The following is a 19,982-nucleotide window of genomic DNA, read 5'->3' as shown; positions in this document are numbered from 1 at the left end:
ATTCTGATACCAATAACTTTTTTTTGCCCTTGTAAATTCTTTGATCTTTTTGCCCGAAGGCCTGGAAAATTTTTCCTTTATGTTTGAAGTCTAGTAGTGTACTGTAATAGATCTCAGAGTTGACTGTTCTGGGTTAATATTTCTGGACATCTGGCACATGATTCCCACACATAGATTTGACTCTTTTTTGATTTCCAGAATATTTTCACGAGTTACAGTCTTTAAGTGTTAGTTCTGTTCCATTGTTTTGTTTTCCCTTTTAAGACTCCATTTTTCTTCCTGTCTTACATGTTCATTACTTTCTCTTTGACCTTTATACTTCCTTCATTAACTCATTTTCGTTCTCTTGATTGGTTTCTTGCTTTTCTCTGATGCTCTTTATTACATTTTTATTTTGATGTCATCTCCCTTGGGTCCTTATAATTTAGTCTTCATTTCTGAGTTGACTTTGTACTTTTATTGCCCACCCCCACCAAGTTCACTAAATTCTATTTTTATTTATTCTTGTCTTCATTCATTTCTCTTCTTGGTTTTTGAAATTCTGATTCAAGGTGGTTTTCATTTTTGCAGACGTTCGAGTACATTTAATTTAGTTTGAGTGTTGTCTTATGGTTTTCTTCTGTGTCTTAGCATTTTGTTTTTTTGTTTTTTCCTTTTTGTGGAATTTTCAATAGATGAGGAGTGTCGATTCTCATTTTCTGATTTTTAAAGAAGGTTTTATAGACTTGCTTAATCTTCTGTTCATTTTGTGAATTTGGGGTTTTACAAGATTTCTAGTTCAGTAACCCTCCCTTGTATCAGTATAGAAAAGTCATTTCCTTAGTGGTGTGTATGTGTGTGTGTGTGTGTGCATACGTGTGCACACTGAAAGGTTGTGTGGCCTCTGATTTTTCAGGTTTTTCTGGAGTCTGACTTCCTCTTTTGCTTCTTTTTACGTCTCCAGTCACTTTCCAAGCACCTTTCCTTTTATTTTCTCCCAGCCCCCTTGAAACTGTGCTTTTCAGGTTGTCACTGAATATTGCGTGTATTTTTAGCACCTGCTGGGATACTTTAAAATATTTTTGCACTTAGGGTGGGCTTTTCTTTCTGGTGGTGGTGGTGGTTACAGAGAAATTTTAGGCTTGCTGCCCACTCCCTTCTTCTCTCTTCTTTATAGTTTTCCTTGGATTTTCCTTGCTCATAACAAAGTCTAACAGCTAGAGCGTGAGAGATTTTTGCTGGGTGGGATTTGGTGTTTTTTATCTTTTACTTTATTTACAGCTATTTTAAAGTTTGGGTATTTTCTTGTTTTCTAGTTATGCTGAAGGCATGCTTTTGTTTCATAGCAGTTTAATTTGTTCTTATTGTTTTGCATTGTGTTCGGAGGATATGTATCTCTCTACATATTTCTTTGCCTTATGGTTTATTTTATTCTCATGGCCATTGGGGCTGGCTCCTTGATTTGACAGTATTAACAACTGGAGTACTGGGGCCCACTTTGGCCACCTGGATGTCTTTTTGAACATTTGCATTTTGCTAACAATTCACTTTAGTATCTGACATTGTTACATTGTGACAATCAGTCAAAAGTTTTAATATAATATTCAATCACAAATATGTGTATTGTCACTTAGAAAGATAACGAGTAAGAAGATGCTGAAGAAAAGGAGAGAGATGAGATAAAATGATTCCAGGAGATACTTATGAGTGATATACTTTACCCTGTGATAATATTTTATAACTGTGCAGTAACATTTTATTACATAACTCTAATGTATTAATTTTTAATTGGTTCAACCTAACTTTCTCTATGTCCTGAACACTGGAATGTGTTAATATATGTGGCTTATTAAAGCTAATCACTAAACTGGAGTATAATGTGATGGTTTGTTGGGAGGTAATTTGGTATTCTGGAGATGGAGGGGCCTCAAGTTTTCATATACCTATAACACAGCAGTTTACAAACTATTGAATTTCTTTTATGACTTATTTGTAAAGATTTGGAGATCTGTTTGTTAGACATGCACATGTGAGTCATGCACTATTAGGCATTTCATCTATAGTGCAACTAATTCTCACAATAATACTAAAAGGTATCTATTATCGGCCTGTTATGCAGAGGAGATAGGAGAGAATCACTGAAGTTAAGTAACTGATCCAGGGTCACGGCGCAAGGAAGTGAAACAGAAGCCAACCTCTGGCTTCTCTGGCTGTAAAATATCTATTCCACAGTCACAGTTCATCTCAGGGTGGACAGAGCCGTTCTCACTAACTTGCCATGTGTGAGTTAAAATCATTTCTTGGCCTTGTGATTTATTTCATCCTTATGGCAGTTGGGCTGACTCCTTGGCTTGACGATATCAACAGCTGCGTTTCGGGGATCACTTGCGGCATGGACGTTGTAAGCCAGGTAGCATTCAGTACTGTCACTTGGAAATGACTGACTGCTCAAGGACAGGGGATTTTGAGTAGAACTTCTGGGGAGGTTGCTTAGCTCCGATGGTGCACCCAGACCCATCCTTTGTCAGTGGAGGAGCTGCTTGACAGTCACCCCCATAGGGAGAGGTTGCCCAGGCTTGGCTATGAATGAGGGACATTAGGGACGCCTCATTGCTCCGCTGAATCTGCATCTCAGTTCTTGGGCATGTATTCACCTGCCATTGTAGAAGTGGTCATGGTTTGTCTGGAAAGCTCATCTCCAACTTTACTTAGGTCCAAGGTTAGCTTTCAAATCATTTATGGCAGTGGTGCCTTCAGTGTGAGGGTTTTTACCAAATCATCTTATGTAGGTGCAAAGTGATTAGTATCCATCAATAACATTTTAATAAGAACCTTGAGAATTTGCCAATTACGTGAATGAATCAGGGTCAAATGAGGGAGCATTGAGACCAACTTTTTTTTTTTTTTTTTTTTGGCTCTGGAAATATTTCTCCCACAATCTCTTAAGGGATTAAGTCAACATGGCCACTTGTACCATTACCTTAGTCACTTGGCAGCTGAAAGGACACATGTGTCTTTAGGTGAATTTTCTTTACAATGAGATCATGAGCTCACAGCTTGCTTAGCCTTTCTTAATTTCAGCGAGTCATAATACCTCTGGAACCTAACTTTGTTTTCTGGGCCAAGGCATCCCTGTAGAGCAGATCATTCACACTGCACATTTACATTTTTTAGAAGTGTGGTTCTATAATTTGCCACATTTTATGTAATATTTTAAACATTCTCCAGGAAAAGATTTAATGGGCAAGTGTTACTAACCTAAACCTCTCTACCTCTCAGAACCCCAGTTTCCTAATCTGTAAAAACAGAGGAAATTGATCTGTATGACCTCAAAGGGCCTGTTCGGGTCTTCACTCTATTTATCTGTGTGCATCTTGGTCACACGTGCCTGTCTGCATGTGGCAGCCATGGGGGTTTTGATAATGTTACATCCACCCTCTGCTCCTCCCTGTCCAGGTGTGTGCACAGGCAGCTCCACTCGGCACATCGTGACCTTTGATGGGCAGAATTTCAAGCTGACTGGCAGCTGTTCTTATGTCCTGTTTCAAAACAAGGAGCAGGACCTGGAGGTGATTCTCCATAACGGTGCCTGCAGCCCTGGAGCAAGGCAGGGCTGCATGAAATCCATCGAGGTGAAGCACAGCGCCCTCTCAGTCGAGCTCCACAGTGACATGGAGGTGAGAAGTGATTGCTGTGGGTCCCATGGCAAGGCAATAGAATGTCAGGGAAACCACATGGACCTGGTGCTCTTGTCAGGAACTCAGCCTTCTGCTTAAGTAGAGGAGAAGAGTGGCGTGTTCTTAGAAGGGCTTATTGCCATCTCCTTGTCTTGGCATGATTTCATGTTGTTCTGAGCTCAGATTTGCAAGATGGAATCACTTTGAGGTAGCATGAAATTGTGAATTTAGTGCCAGTTTCTGGCACTGGTAGAGAATTGGGATTGGCACCAGGATTGTTTACCCAGGAGGTATTATGAGCCCAATGCCTAAGCCCTGCAAGCTTTCCAAAGGGAAACACTTACGGCCTAAATTAGGTTCTTCGTAAATATTTAAGGTCTACATAAAATGTCGGGCTCCAGAATTTAAAAAGAAAACTGCAAAACTGATATATACATATATATATATATATATGATTGGTTAAATGCTTTACAAAAGGTTACATTATGCCAACTTCTTTACTTGTTCATGTAGACATCATAATATTTTATTGTGTGAAAACAACTTGTAGGCTAGATTTTCTCACTTTGCAAAGATTCCTGAATTTGAACAATAATTGCATAAAAATTATAGTTAGTTGTATATCAAGTGAGTAACTCATAGCCAAAAATTAAAAAAATCAAAATGATAAAAAATCCTTCCAAAATTTTTACAGCAAAATTATATGCATCATGGAATATGAGTACATTTTAGTGTGTTTGATATGATAGATGGTGGGCCACCCAAAAAGAGCTTCCAATGGCACACATACACACAAAAATGACTTAAAGTGGTCCCACTGAAACACTGTTTCCCTGGGCCACACTGGAAGAAGAATTGTCTTGGGCCACGCATAAAATGCACTAACACTAACAGTAGCTGATGAGCTAAAAAAAAAAGTCTGTGCATAATTTTTGTGATATTTACCACCACAGAGAAGCAAAAATGTCCTTGCATTCAAAGCATTGGACACAGCTGCTAGATGCTCCTGGAGACTCTGCCCTGATGAGTTGGCACCAAGGTGACTTTCCCAGTCTGTCTTAAAGGCGTGGCCCCTCCCTGTTGAGTCAGATAGACTCAAGGTTCCCTTTCATCTCTGGGCTTTCAGGTTCGTGGTGCATGGCCACCTGGTCAGTATTATAACAGTCTGTTTTCTGGCCAAGCTCTGTGAAGTCAAGCTCTGTTTTCTAGTCAAGCTCTTCTTTATCTTAGAAGAGCTGCCGACAGATACCATGGTTTGCGGCTGATGTTGCGGTTGAGTGGGACTCTCAGTAACTTCACTAAAAACCGAAGGGTGAAGTTCTAGGATTCCTCATTGCTGGGACCCCCGATGAGCTCTTTCTTCTTTGCTCAGGTGACAGTGAATGGGAGACTGGTGTCTGTTCCTTACGTGGCTGGGAACGTGGAAGTCAGCATCTATGGTGCCATCATGCACGAGGTCAGATTCAACCATCTTGGTCACATCTTCACATTCACTCCACAAAACAATGAATTCCAACTGCAGCTCAGCCCCAAGACTTTTGCTTCAAAGACCTATGGTCTCTGCGGTAAGAACATTTCTTCGTCTCCTCTTCTCCCTTTGCTGTACATTTATGAACCTTGCTTGCTGTACTCTGAGGGCTCTTGGATGCTTATATTTCTGGGTCCAGTAGCAAGGGTCGGATTCTGGTGAGGATGAAAAATAGCCTGTCTCTGGCATCAGTGTTTTTGTACCCAGGATGCTCAGTTTGTCTTTTTTTTTTTGTTTCTCTAGGGATCTGTGATGAGAACGGAGCCAATGACTTCATGCTGAGGGATGGCACGGTCACCACAGACTGGAAAACACTTGTTCAGGAATGGACTGTGCAGCAGTCAGGGCAGACATGCCAGCCCATTCTGGAGGAGCAGTGCCTTGTGTCTGACAGCTCCCAGTGCCAGGTCCTCCTCTCAACACTGTTTGCTGAGTGCCACAAGGTCCTGGCTCCAGCCACATTCTATGCCATCTGCCAGCAGGACAGTTGCCACCGGGAGCAAGTGTGTGAGGTGATCTCCTCTTATGCCCACCTCTGTCGGAGCAGTGGGGTCTGCGTTGACTGGAGGACACCTGATTTCTGTGGTGAGTTTCCAGGTTACCTCTGAAAATCCTGGAGACCAACTGACTGGGCTTGCTTAGCCTCTCTGTGCCGCACGTTCTTTATCTGGCTAATTAGTATGAAAATCACTGTCTTATATGACCTGGGATTCCAGTTAGGATCAAATAAGATGGAAGATATAGATATATATCTAATGAGTTATCTTATATGTCTCATATGTATATGTCTTCCATCTTATTTGATCTATATATATCATGTTATTTGATATATATCACCTTATTTGATATATATATGCACACTCTGCATGTAGAATTTTATGTAAATTAATGCTGATTCTTTCCATTAGTATTTCTATAGTTCGGACAAATGCAATTTTAACGTGTTAAACACATTAGACACATATAAGCATCTGCAAAGCACTGTGTAAGCAGTCAGATTGAATTTGAAATTCCACCAAGCTTTAGCACATGCTCACAGGGTAGGCTGTGCCTGAGCAGGATTTTGAAGTGCAAGTAGAATCTTGCCGTTTGGTTGCCAAGAACCTTCTTAATTACAAACACCGCAGGACTGCTATTGCTTGAAGCTCCCCAAGGTCAGCTTCCCTATCTGGACTTGGCATTTATTTAAAGTGTGGGGGTAACTGAAATGAATCAGATATGGCTCCTGTACCGCAAGGGTGCTAGAGAGAAAAGAACACTGAACTTGAAATCCTCAGTCATCAAATATCCTCTACGGTTTTTTGAGGGAAATCAATATGTGCAAGCACGTTGGAGTCTTAGAGTTTATCGTCATAGAACTGTCAGCAGCTCTGAGCTGGGGCTGGAGGACGTGGGCATCTTAGTACCAGCTCAGCTGGTGAATGGGCTGTTGTCTTAATCTTTCTGGACCTCAGTTTCTGCATTCTAGAATGAGATAGTTGGCCTAGATAACCCCTAGGTTCCTTTGGACTCTGATTTTTTGAGTCCATGTGGATAATACTGCTCCTCCCAATCAGCCTGCAAATCGAGTGGCAAATGTTAGTTTCCAAGTTACTGGAAGCACTTTCTCTGTGTACTAATTTCTTTATGTACCTCCTGGTTTACTGTGCACACCGAGGGAAATCCTTGGTGCTCCAAATCCTTGGAAACTTCCTCTACCACCTGCCTGCCTTGGTACCTTGAGAATGTGAGGAAGTCGTTGAATGAATCAGAATGAGGGAAATGAATCACCTCGTAGCTTCTCTCCCAAGGCTGTTCTTCATAGCTGTCGATTCCTAAATTTAATTATAAGATGCCTTTAAAGCATAAAAGACAACTGTATTCAAAAAAGGACCACAAAACCTATGGACACACAGGTTCACATCATTTGTTAGAACTAGATTTGGCTCCAAGTAGCAGATAATTAAATTTTTCTGTCATATAGCTGATTGGAGGCAGTGGTTCTAGCTGATTCTGGGCCTGAAACTGGATTCTAACTCTTTGCTCTGCCTTCACTTGGGTGTTATATTTTTTCTCCAAGGTTTAAAATGGAGGTTTAGCCATTACATTCATTCTCCAAGCAGCAAGCTGAGGGAAGAAGGGAAGAGGGACAAGGAGCATGCACAGCTGTCTTTTTAAATGGACTCCTGGAGGCTGCCATGTAAACTCCTTTTACAGTTCATTGGTCAGAACTAGTCACATAACTGCATTTAGCTGCAAGAAAGGTTGGGAAATGTAGTCCTCATTCTGGGGGTCATATGCCCAGCCTAAAGTTCTGTTTCTGTGGAAGATGGGGAGGATGAAGATTGGTGGAAAATAGCCATCTCTGCCCTAGCAGATTTGTCTGATGATTAACCATGTTGAATCAGCTGTGCCTACTTCACTCTGGCTGGTGTGGACCTTTGTGAGTGAACTCCTTCTCTGTATATAGCTATGTCATGTCCGTCATCCCTGGTCTACAACCACTGTGAGCGCGGCTGTCCCCGGCACTGTGATGGCAACGTGAGCTCCTGTGGGGACCATCCCTCGGAAGGCTGCTTCTGTCCTCCAAACCAAGTCATGTTGGAAGGCAGCTGTGTCCCTAAAGAGGCCTGCACTCAGTGCATTGGTGAGGATGGAGTCCGGCACCAGGTAGGAGCCTTTACCTTTCACCTCCCATGGGGCTGCTTTCTTCTTGGGTCAAAAGGGAGAAGAGTGCTCACCAATGATTGGCCTCTTCCAACTGTGGCAGCAGGGCTGATTCTTAAGGGGATCATTAGGGATAGGGAGGCAGTATTGCATAACGGCTTTGCATTCAGATAGCTCTTGGTTCAAATCCTGCATCTGTCATGTGTTGCCTCTGGGATTAAACACCAAAGTGGTGTTACCACATTATTACTGTTTTATTACTACTGTCTTTATTATTGTAGTCAGTTAAGTAGAATGATATAGGAACCCAGGAGGGAAAAGGAAAATAATATTTGTATGGTAATGTCTGTCATTAGTAAGAGAAATAGTGACCCTTGATTGCACTAAATGCAATATATTCATTATTTCAGTGTTTTTCAGAGGTGTGTTTTGCAGGGTATTAACAGTTACCTGTGGTCAAGTGAGTTTAAAGAGCACTAGCTAACCGTAGTTAAACAGGTTTCTTTATTGCAGAACTCTTCAGATAATATAATACTGTATAGTGCAGATATTTAAGAGGGATCTGTTTCTCAAACTTATTTGACCATGGAGCCTGTGTGTGTGTGTGTGTGTGTGTGTGTGTGTGAATTCATTGGGACTGGGGTTCCACAGAATATACTAACGTATCCTGTATCACTCATAAATACAAAAATCCTGTGAAGAAACTAAGACCTGAGGAGCTTAGTAAGTTGCCCATGGACACAATTTGCAAGTAGTGGATTTGGTCTCAGAATTTGAAGCTCTATGTGACTCCAGAGATCTGGCTCTTTCCACTATATGAAATGGCTCTTTTGCTGCATCTCTTTTGGGCTGATTTGCTTGGGAGTCAACAAATTTTTTTTTTTAGCACTTTGGGAATTACTGAGTGTATTTTGAAAGGATATTTACCAAATTCCCCTGTCTTGGCCTCAAATGGCTAGCATCTCTCTTCAAAGTTGACCCCACGTATATTTGTAGGATCTGGGGCAGTGTGCGTCTGTGCACATGTGAATGTGTGCAGTGGTCCTGTCCTTCGTCCTTGAGAGTGATACCACAGAGCGTGGTAGAGGCAGAAAGCATGTTTGTCTTCTAGGAAAGGAGAATGGGTTCCATGATCATGGGCTGCACCCAAGACCTAATGTCTTCATCACCAAGGAGGGCCATTCTCACTAAGTGGACTAACTAGAGGGACTTACCACTGTATTTAACCACAAATGGGAGGAATCACAGTAAATGTAGCTAACCAACCTGGAGAATAATGAAAACAACATTTCAGTAACCACACTCTTCTGTACCTGATGTTGTAAGCCAGGAAATGGGCCATTTTATTTGATTCTCCCCAAAGCTCTGTAGGGTCATAAAAACCCACATCCTACTGAGTGGATGAGACTGAAGCTCAGTGGCGTGAGGTGATAAAGCTGGGATTTATAGTCCTAGCACCGGTTGTCCGATAGGGTCCCAGCCCTGCCTTTGACCTCACTGGAACTGTGAGCTGAACTATGGGCTAACTCACGTTCACTGGAGCATGGATATCCATTAGGGCTGTTACTTATAGTATCTCGTCTGCTCTGGTTTAGTCGTTGGGCTTTATCCTAGCGGATCCAGTTTGCCCTCACTGTGGAATAGGTGAGTTACAGTCCTACTCTGCTACCATATTTCAACTTGCAGGTTAAGTCATTGCCTGTTCTGTGATATTCCCAACTCATTCCCTAAATGAGTTGACAAAACCTTAGATTCCTCTCCCTGATTTGTATAGCTCCTGAGCTCCTACAGGCCATGAAGGATGTGAACTATTTACATAATGGGGCTAGCATCCTGTGCTAATTTCAGACTGGTTTTACCAGTAGTGGCAAAATGTTTGCTCTCAGAAGGCGACAGGAAGGGTCTCTTCCTTGGTGTTCTGTGATAAGAAGTGAGGTCAAGTTTGCAGCGTTTCTGACTCCATGGATGTCAGATGTCTGCGGGGTCCTGAGAGCAGGAAGCTTGTCAACTTTATCTTACTGTGTCCAAATCCCTGCCCTTTGCTTCCCCTCTCTGGACCTATTTTCCCCTTTCACTGCCCTCCTCATCTTCGGTCCAACACATTAGAATCTACATTCAAGTTGTATAAAGGGTTCATCCAAATATTTTGGATGTAGAAACCGTCTTGTAAATATATCTTAAAAATCAAGTAAAATAAAATTATTTAATTGAAAACTTTGAAAAGAACACAGCCACTTGTAGTGATTTCAGAAAATAGAGTTTAAATGGTTGAAAACAAAGATCATATCCAGCACGTGCATTTTCAGCTTTTACTTTCAAAGCAGAGAAAGAATAAAAACCTAATATGAAGAACATTTCCATTAAATAAACTTTTTTACCTGAAAAAGCCCAAAAAACCTTTTATTCAAGGAAATAAACCAGGGTATAAAACTATTGTAGTAATTTCAGAAGAGCAAAATATTCACTGGTTTCCCATAGCTCTTGTTTATTTTACAAAACAGAGTCTAAAGAGGTGAGGCCTTGCAGCAGGTTCAGAAGGGACCAAGAGCCTGCACAGGCTGTCCCCGGCTCAGTGGAGCTGCTGGGAGTGGTGGGTGTTGTACTGACAGGCACAAGCTTAGCAGGAACCACGTTCATTGCCCAGAAGCTCTGGCTCGTGGCCTCCTTTACTCTCCCAGAGTTTCTGCGGTCCCTAGCTGGGGACAGTGCTTGCATTTCATTTGCATCTCCCATCACACTGGCTGGTGATGAGTGGTGCAGGTGAACTGCCTGTGTCCTTCTTTGACCTTGGGCCTTGAAGATTTCAGTTTTCCCCACCGTATTCTCTGCAGGCCACTCTTTTGTCACCTTTGTTCAAGCTTTAACTCCTCCTGCTGGCTCTCATACCCATTCTGGCCTGGTGATAGTTTCGCCTGGGCCCTGGAACTCGGCGATTGCGACTGGCCTGCCTGCAGTTGGCCGGGGGCTTGTGCAACAGTGCCATCTGCCGGCCGCCTCGCTGCAGAGCCTGGCCAGGCCCAGAGAGCTGCCACAGATGCTTTTAGAAGCTTGGCATTACCTTGTTTTTTAATTTTAATTTTTATTTTTTTTTACTTCAATCATTTCCCCTGCCTTGGGCGGGCCTTAAACTTCCTGGGAAATGAAGATCCCCAGTGAAGGAGGTCGGACACCTGCTTTTGGTCATTTGTTGTGTGTTATCCATTCTTGAGATAGCTGGAAAATTGTGTGATTTATTCTTCAGTTTAAACATCTGAGGTCTACATTTAAAGAGAGGGAAAAACTGAAGCATATATAAAACAGGACCCTCTCCTTCCTCATCCCCTCACGTCTGCCATTTTGACCCTCTGTCCCAACCGTCTGAGACCAGCGCTCCGGGCCCCTCCCTTCACCTTCCCAGATGGAATGGCAGCCGCTGCATCTTTTCCGGTTTTCTTTTTCTTTTTTTATCGGCTTATGTTAACTTTTTTTTAAAAGTGTGTTTGGGCTCTGGGGTACATGTGCACGTCCTGCATCCTGCAGGATTGTTGCATAGGTACATACATGCCATGGTGCTTTGCTGTCTCCATCCTCCCAACCTCCGTCGCCTACATCAGGCATTTCTCTCAGTGTTATCCCTCCCCATCCTCCCCACCCCACGTTGTTCCTCCCCTCCCCTCTAACCCCCCGCCACCTAGCCCTGTAAGTGTTGTTCTCTTCCCTGTGCCCATGTGTTCTTATTGTTCACACCCGCCTATGAGTGAGAACATGCAGTGTTTGGTTTTCTGTTTTTGTGTCAGTTTGCTGAGAGTGATGGTTTCCAGGTTCATCCATGTCCCTACAAACGACAAAAACTCATCGTTTTTTATGGCTGCATAGTATTCCATGGTGTATATGTGCCACATTATCTTTGTCCAGTCTATCATCGACGGGTCTTTGAGTTGGTTCCAGGTCTTTGCTATCATAAACAGTGCTACAGTGAACATACGTGTGCATGTGTCTTTATGATAGAATGATTTATAATGCTTTGGGTATGTATCCAGTAATGGGATTGTCGGGTCAAATGGAATTTCTGTTTCTAGATCCTTGAGGAATCGCCACACTGTCTTCCACATGGTTGAACTAATCTTTTCTGGTTTTCTAGTCTTAGTCCTTCCCTTTTGCATCCCGCACGCTGTCGCCAGGGTTATCTTTACTTAGCTCTTCTCTGTGAGGCAGGGTCCTGCTTGTGACTCCGGGCCCACACCTGCCTGCTGAGGTAAGGCAAGTTTCTGCAGTGAGCGTACGGGGCCTCTTCCATTGTCTTCAGCCACCTGACCCCGCTGTGATGCTGGACACCACACCAGCATTCCTTCGTCTGTGCTTATTTTTCCAGACGAGTCTTGCTCTGTCGCCAGGCTGGAGTGTAGTGGCATGATCTCAGCTCACTGTAATCTCCGCCTCCCGAGTTCAAGCAATTCCCCTGACTCAGCCTCCTGAGGAGCTGGGAGTACAGGCATGTGCCACCACACCTGGCTAATTTTTTTGTATTTTAATAGAGACGGGGTTTCACCTTGTTGGCCAGGATGGTCTCAATCACCTGACCTTGTGATCCGTCCGCCTCTACCTCTCAAAGTGCTGGGATTACAGGTGTGAACCACTGCTCCCGTCCTCGTCTGTGCCTTTGTTAGCTGTTTCCCACCTGGAATTCCTCCTCCTTTCCCCTTCACTCAAGTCCTCCCCATGCTTCATAGGTATGCCCTTGTGAGACCTGTCTGGAGCATCCAACCAATAATACAGTCTTATTGCTCTTTAATTTTTTATTGTTATAAACAGCTTTATTGGGGTATAATTTACATGCCACAAATGGCACATATTTAAAGTGTACAATTTGATAAGTTTTGACATACGTACACACCTGGGAAACCATCCTCATAACCAAGATAATGAACTTCCATTCCCCCAAAAGTTAGCTTATGCCCCACCTCCCCCCTCCTTTTTTTTGAGATGGAGTCTCTCACTGTTGCCCTGGCTGGAGTGCAGTGGCGCCAAATCAGCTCACCTCTGCCTCTGCCTCCTGGGTTCAAGCAATTCTCTGCCTCAGCCCCCCGAGTAGCTGGGATTACAGGTGCATGCCACCATGCCCAGCTGATTTTTGTATTTTTAGTGGAGACAGGGTTTCACCATCTTGGCCTGGCTGGTCTTGAACGCCTGACTTCAAGATCCACCCACTTCAGCCTCCCAAAGTGCTGGGATTACAGGCATGAGCCACTGCGCCTGGCCGCTTATGCCCCTTTTAAATGTATCCCTCAACCCTAGACAACCACTGGTCTGCTTTCTGTCACTATAGATGCGTTTACATTTTCTGGAATTTCGCATAAATGGAACCATGTGTATACACTTCTTTTCTGCCTGGCTTCCTTCACCCAGCATAACGCTTTTTGGGGTTCATCCATGATGCTGTGTGTTGTGATAGTTTTCTCTTTCTTTTGGCTCAGTAGTATTCCACGGTGTCTGTGTATCACAATTTATTTTTCTCATTCAGATTTTCACCAGTGAGTCTTATTTCCTTGACTTGACTGTCAGCCATTCAAGGACTAGGACGGTGTGTTCAGATCTGTCCATGACGGGCACTGTGTTTGTTGATGAGAAGCGGTTGTAGTGCAGAGGGCAGGCCTGTGGTGCCTGGGCCTGGAATGCTGGGTTCAAAGCCCGGATGTGCCACTTGGTCAAATTTCTTAACTTCTTGGTTATTTGTAAATGTAGATAATACTACTACTTAACTGGTAGGGTTATTATTAAGAAACTAAAGTAAATAAATGTAAAGCTCTTAGAAACGTATCTTGAACATATTTTTTATTAGTTATTTGTGGGAGGCAGCAGAGCATGATGGTTTAAAACCGTGAATTTGGGCTGGATGTTGTGGCTCATGCCTGTAATCCCAGCACTTTGGGGGGCTGAGGCAGGTGGATCACTTGAGGTCAGGAATTCAAGACTTAGCCTGGTCAATATGGTGAAATCCCATCTCTACTGAAATACAAAAATTAGCTGGGTATGGTGGCTCATGCCTATAGTCCCAGCTACTTGGGAGGTTGAGGCAGGAGAATTGCTTAAACCTGGGAGGCAGAGGTTGCAGCAGTGAGCCAAGATCATGCCGCTGCACTCCAGCCTGGGTGACAGAGCGAGACTCCATTTCAAAACAAAACATAACATAACATAAAACATAACATAACATAACATAACATAACATAACATAACATAACATAACATAACATAGCAACATAACACAACACAGAAACAAACCATGGATTTGGGTTCACATCCTCACTCTGTCACTGTGACTGTGCAAACCTAGCAAGTGCCTTAGCTTTCTCATTGGAAAAGTGAGGGTAATGGTAAGAAAATACCCTCACCATAGGACTGCAGTGAGGATTACATGAGCGATTTAAATGAAGCCCTCCACACAGTGGCGCATAGCAGGTGGTATTTGAATGTTAGCTGCTCTCACTTATTGAGTGAGTGAAAGGTGACAAGGGCAGGACCAGGGGCGTTAATCCTGAAGGAGGGCAGGGCACTTTGGGGGAAGAGGGCCTTACGTGGGGGTCTTTGATCTTCCTTCTTAGCTGACTGATTGCTGACGGTGGAAGTAATAAGTAAGACCTTCTTGACCTGGGAACTTCTTAGAGGCCTTTGAGCTACTGGATAAGAATATGTTTCTTCAGGGCAATTTCACTTGAATTTAATTTTAAGTTTAAATTAACTTCATGGCTGAATCCAGAGGGAGACTGACTCCTGATTCTGCTTCTTCTTAGTGGAGCTCTTTGCCGTGTACCCAGAGGGAGACTGAGTCCTGGCTCTGCTTCTTCTCAGTGGAGCTCATTGCTGTGTACCAAGAGGGAGACTGAGTCCTGGCTCTGCTTCTTCTTAGTGGAGCTCGTTGCTGCGTACCCTGTGCTAATCACAGTTTCTCACTCCTTACAACAGACCTGCAAGGCTGGCTTGAGTACCCTCATTTTACAGATAAGGAAACTGAGGCACAGCAGAATGTAGCCCGCATTAGAGTTTGGGAGTTCCTGACTTCAAAGCTTTGTGCTGTAAGGCTGTGTGTAACTTTGAGAAGGTTGCTCCATGCCCTGGGCCATCTCTCATCTGAAAAATCAGAGAACTGCACTCAGGCCTCCATAGTCATGGCTGGCATCAAGAAGGTGATGCTCTCAAGAGCCTTGCTGTCCTCCCCACAACTCTTCCTATCCTATTGTCTAAAGTCAATTTCAGAGACAAATGGGATTTTTTTCCCCAGGCAACATCCCGATTTCTCCTTTGACTTGAGAAATGACCAGCAGTGTGACCCAAGAACCCTCATTTTCTTGCTTTGCTTGGTTTTAGCACTGCCGACAGAGAAGGCCGTCATGAAAGTTCCTGCATTTTCCAATATCTGTAGTTTGTCATTTTCCTGAGTTTACAAAGCAATATGGTGACCCACTTTTCTGAAAGCCATTAGAACCTCACAACCTCCTTTCAACGTGCTTTTGCTGGTCTGTGAGGCTCCGTCAGAGGGCTGGCTCAGAAACTGGCCCTTGCTGGAGACAGGGAGAGATGACCTCTATCAACTCTGGGCTTTCTACCTAGAATGTCTCGTGTCCTCTCTGAACCTTGGTTTCTCCTCAGTTCCTGGAAGCCTGGGTCCCGGACCACCAGCCTTGTCAGATCTGCACGTGCCTCAGCGGGCGAAAGGTCAACTGCACAACACAGCCCTGCCCCACGGCCAAAGGTGAGAGAGTCCACCCCTCCCTGCCTTAATGGAGGAACAACGGCCCCTGCAAGGCCCCCCAGCCACCCATCTTCACCCCTGGCAGATCAGACCCAAACGCTGGCATCTGGAGTCCTAGAGTGGGTGGACTTCTTTGCCCAGCCTGCATTTCCCCTCGCTGGACTTGGGAGCCCCATTCCACACCTGAGCAGACACTCTCAGATTAACTCTACCATGCGGTCCCCAGCAGTGCTCAGACTTAGAGTCGCCTGGAGGGTAAATGCGAGAGAGTCAACAAGGACAAGGGGACAACACTCATCTGCCAGAGGTCCCGTAGCCTGGATCCCTGTGGGACGACCACACAGAGCTTCTACTGGTTTTCAGTGAATGAGCATTTCAAACCCCTCTGAGGATGTTTCACTATGCACTTCTCTGACTTTTGTGGCTGTTCCTCTCCTCCAGCTCCCACATGTGGCCTGTGTGAAGTGGCCCACCTCCGCCAGAATGCAGACCAGTGTTGCCCAGAGTATGAGTGTGGTATGTGTCCCACCGGGGCAGGCGGGGGTGTCTTCATGGTACAACCCCAGTTCCAGGGGCACCAGGTTGAGGGTGCTGAAAGATGGCTGTGTTCCTAGGCACAGGGTGTGTGACAGGAGGTGGGTAAGGACTGACTAGATATTCCAAAAATATAGGAAGGGTTACCTCTGGAGAATAGGATTTGCTTCCTAGAAGAATCTGGTATAAATTATTAAACATAGGTTTGATGGCATTAATAGAAGAATGGGGTGATAGCTGGGGGCCACAAAGCTATGCTGAGGAAACGCTCATGCCAAAGCAGCTCGTTTTCCTTTTCAATAAGACTTTGAGGCCACCAGATACAGAGAAGGCCACACACTGGCACCTTGAGTTCAGCAGGTTATTTGCTAGAGGTTTCTGTGCTAGCCTGACAGGCTACTCAGGGAATAGTGGGTTGAATAATGGTCTAAGACCATGAATTCAGAGCTGATGGAACTGTGGTTAACATGGTGGGAAATCACTAGTGCCTTGCCCCTGTCTTGTCCCGTGTGCTTTTGCTTGTACAGTTGAAAACATAAAGCACAGGCTTGTAGCATTTGCACTGATGCAAATCTTCAAGGGAGAGCATCAGGGGACAGTCCAAGCCACTAAAAGAAAATCATATAGTAGGAGAAACTTATTTATACTCATGAAATTGATCAGAAATTAACAGAAGTCCTATGGGGAGGGAGATGTGGCTTGAGAACACTTCATGTGAAGAAGGACTTAGAATGTTTGCAGTAGAGAGAACTGGAGGGACCGTTTACTTCAAGGCCCTCATTTTATAGACATTAGTAGGCTCCTACAATGTGCCGGGCACTTTGCCCTCATTATTTTGTGAAATCCTCAGACTGACCCTATAAGGTAGAGTTCTCACCTTCCAGAAGAGGAAGCTGAGATCTAAAGGATCCAAGTAGACTTGGCTGAGATGTGGAAGCCCTAATAGATGATAAGAATAATCAATATATGAGTTGAGTTGATTGATCTCTATCTGTCTGTCTACCTACCTATATATCTATCTATCATCTATCTGTCTGATCCATCTAACCTATGTATTTATTTATCATCCTATCTCTATCTAACCTATGTATCTATCATCTATCTATCTGTGTATCTATCTCATGTATCTATCATCTATCTATCTATCTCATGTATCTATTTATCATCTATTCTATCTATCTATCTCATGTATCTATCATCTATCTATCTCATGTATCTATTTATCATCTATCTATCTATCTATCATCTATCTACCTATCTATCTATATCTCTCCCTGTTTTCTCTGTCTCTGACCCTAATCTCTGTCTCCATCATCACCACTTACCTAAAATGGTAGAAGTCTGCATGAATAGGAGTGTAGTGTCCCACTCACAGGTAATCAAAGAGTGACCTTGCTGAGCTCTGCGTGGACATCTCTCTTTCTGGCCCTCAGTGTGTGACCCAGTGAGCTGTGACCTGCCCGCGGTGCCTCACTGTGAAGATGGCCTCCAGCCCATGCTGACCAACCCTGGCGAGTGCAGACCCAACTTCACCTGTGGTAAGGCCTCTACGGATGAGGAGGGGAGTTGTGGCCTCTCTCTCCTGGTGTGGGGAGGCGATCCTCTTTTTCAGGAACTTGTTTCAAGATCATGTCATTTCCTGTTTTCCACCTAGCTGAATCTGGGTTTGGAGTACATCCAGAACAGATTGGTTAGGGCCACACCTGCACTGAATCCTATAAGAATTCTTCTGGCTGCATGCTACTGAAAGACACCAGGTGTGGGCACGGCCATGGGCACCTCTTTCTTGGGTTTATGAAGAAGCAGCTGGGGCTGAGATGAGGAGGCCTCCAAATCTAATCTTTTATTTACGCCCATCCTCCTGATGCCATTGAGGAGAGGGAATGTTTCCTGGACTTCCCCTCATCATTGGATCTTATTTCCAAACAAATTGATAGTTTTTTCCTCTCTGAAGATGTATATATTTAATCACTATGTACGATAATTTAAACATAGAGTTGGACTAATGTAAGACACGACCAGAAACCAAATTCTCTATAGCTCCTGAGAATACCCACTCTTACTCCATTGGGGTTCTTGTTCTGCTGATGTGGACTCTCACCTGATTTCCTAGATGTGAGACTTCAAGGGTGTGAGGAGAACACATTGTGTTCGAAGGGAGCTGGAAACAGGCAAAGGACACGGGGACAGGATCTGTTTTTTTTAAAGTGACATTGTGGGTTTGACAAGATTGCTGGCAATCTTACATTCCACACTGATTGCTGGCTGGCCTAAAACTGAGGGTATTGTTCAAGGTACTGAGGTCCAGGCATAGAACAGTGCTTAGCAGGGCATGGTGCACCCAGGCCCACTTGGCCTTAGGGATTCTACATCTGATGCCTCTGAGAATCAAGGAACCCACCCCTTCCAGACTTACATGGGAAAGTGATAGAGCAGGGATGGAGCAGCCTTCACTTCTCCTTCGATCCTAGCTTCACATTTCCCTTTTGGACTAATGTTCATATTTTTCTGCAGATGGACTGCTTTTTTGGCAACACTGAATATCTCCCAGCCCCTGAGCTTGGCTCTCACACATTTCGGACTTAGTCTTTTGAGTCTAGCTCCCCAGCACCCTATAGCATAGCTGAATACTTACAAGCCCTGGCTGGGTTCAGTGCTCAGTGTGGCCTTGTCCTACCCTCAGCCTGCAGGAAGGAGGAGTGCGAAAGGGTTTCTCCACCCTCCTGCCCCCCTCACCGTTTCCTCACCCTTCGGAAGACCCAGTGCTGTGATGAGTATGAGTGCGCCTGCAACTGTGTCAACTCCACAGTGAGCTGTCCCCTCGGGTACCTGGCCTCAACTGCCACCAATGACTGTGGCTGCACCACAACCACTTGCCTTCCCGACAAGGTAAGGGCTGCTCAGCTCTGGCTGGGACGATGGCCAAACACGCGCTCCTCATGGAAGGTTTGTATTCTATCCAGCCTTCCCTTCCTGCCCAAACCAAGTGCTGCAGGGCTTGGTGGGTGCGCAATCAGCATTCCAGCTCAGCCTGAATGGAAATTTAGTTAACTCAGGAGGCATTTCTGTGTACTAAGCATGGCTAGATGCTGAGGTTTCAAATAATGTGTAAGACGTGGTCTTTACCTTTATAGAGCTTATTTTCAGGTTAGCTAAGGAAATAATGTGATTGGATGAATTATGTAGAGATCAGTTAATTGTTGTACATATATACACTTATTTATTTGTCGAGATGAGGTCTTGCTATGTTGCCCAGGCTGGTTTTGGTTTTGGACTCCTGGGCTCAAGTGATCTCCCACCTCTGCCTCCTGAGTAGCTGAGATTGCAAGTGTACTGTACCACACGTGGCTAAGATCAGTTAATAGTTTACTCATTTATTTATTGCTGTCAGTTTATCTATCTATCCACCCATCCATTCATCTATCCATCTACCCATCTGATATTTACTAAGCAATTACTACGTTCTAACAGAATGGGTGCTGTGTTAGGTGCTATGGGAGAAATGTTAAGATGAGGTGCCGATGTGTGCTCTTATTAGTGTATATGACAATAGTCTATAAACTGAATAAAATTAAGTGTCAACAAACAGTACAGATTTTCAATGCAAATAGCAGTCTAATAGGGGAAAGAACCACTAAGAAGAGCTATCACTAAAGATCTAATTGGTGGGGTGGGAGGTGAAGGGTGTGAAAGTGGCAGCGTGAGTGCTGAAATGAACCAGAACTGCAGCAGGAAGACCTGAACATAGTCAGAGCTGCTGCACTGAGGGAAGCCCCGACGAGAGTGCCAGAGAAGCTGCAGTCCTCTTTCCTTGGAGCCTGTTGGGGCCGGAACAGATCTTTATTTGTCTGGAATGCTGAAGACCTCTGTTCTCCTCTGGATGCACTTCCAG

The 19,982-nt window shown here is 44.2% G+C and overlaps 1 protein-coding gene across 2 annotated transcripts in view; it reads left to right on the top strand.

Moving 5' to 3' along the window:
- Nucleotides 1-19,982, top strand: part of VWF (von Willebrand factor) — a 170,843-nt gene that overhangs the window by 126,954 nt on the left and 23,907 nt on the right. For both annotated transcript variants that reach the window (XM_002752243.7, XM_009003456.5), the window contains exons 35-42: nucleotides 3,436-3,656; nucleotides 5,029-5,221; nucleotides 5,428-5,769; nucleotides 7,634-7,833; nucleotides 15,454-15,556; nucleotides 15,998-16,072; nucleotides 17,524-17,628; nucleotides 18,774-18,979. In XM_002752243.7, the coding sequence (XP_002752289.4) occupies nucleotides 3,436-3,656; nucleotides 5,029-5,221; nucleotides 5,428-5,769; nucleotides 7,634-7,833; nucleotides 15,454-15,556; nucleotides 15,998-16,072; nucleotides 17,524-17,628; nucleotides 18,774-18,979 (1,445 nt within the window). The remainder of the gene's footprint in view (nucleotides 1-3,435; nucleotides 3,657-5,028; nucleotides 5,222-5,427; nucleotides 5,770-7,633; nucleotides 7,834-15,453; nucleotides 15,557-15,997; nucleotides 16,073-17,523; nucleotides 17,629-18,773; nucleotides 18,980-19,982) is intronic.

Source organism: Callithrix jacchus, chromosome 9 (assembly GCF_049354715.1).
Source record: "Callithrix jacchus isolate 240 chromosome 9, calJac240_pri, whole genome shotgun sequence".
NCBI classification, from domain to species: domain Eukaryota; kingdom Metazoa; phylum Chordata; class Mammalia; order Primates; family Cebidae; genus Callithrix; species Callithrix jacchus.
The sequence above is the reverse complement of the archived record's forward strand: the minus strand, read 5'-3'. Positions and strand labels throughout refer to the sequence as shown.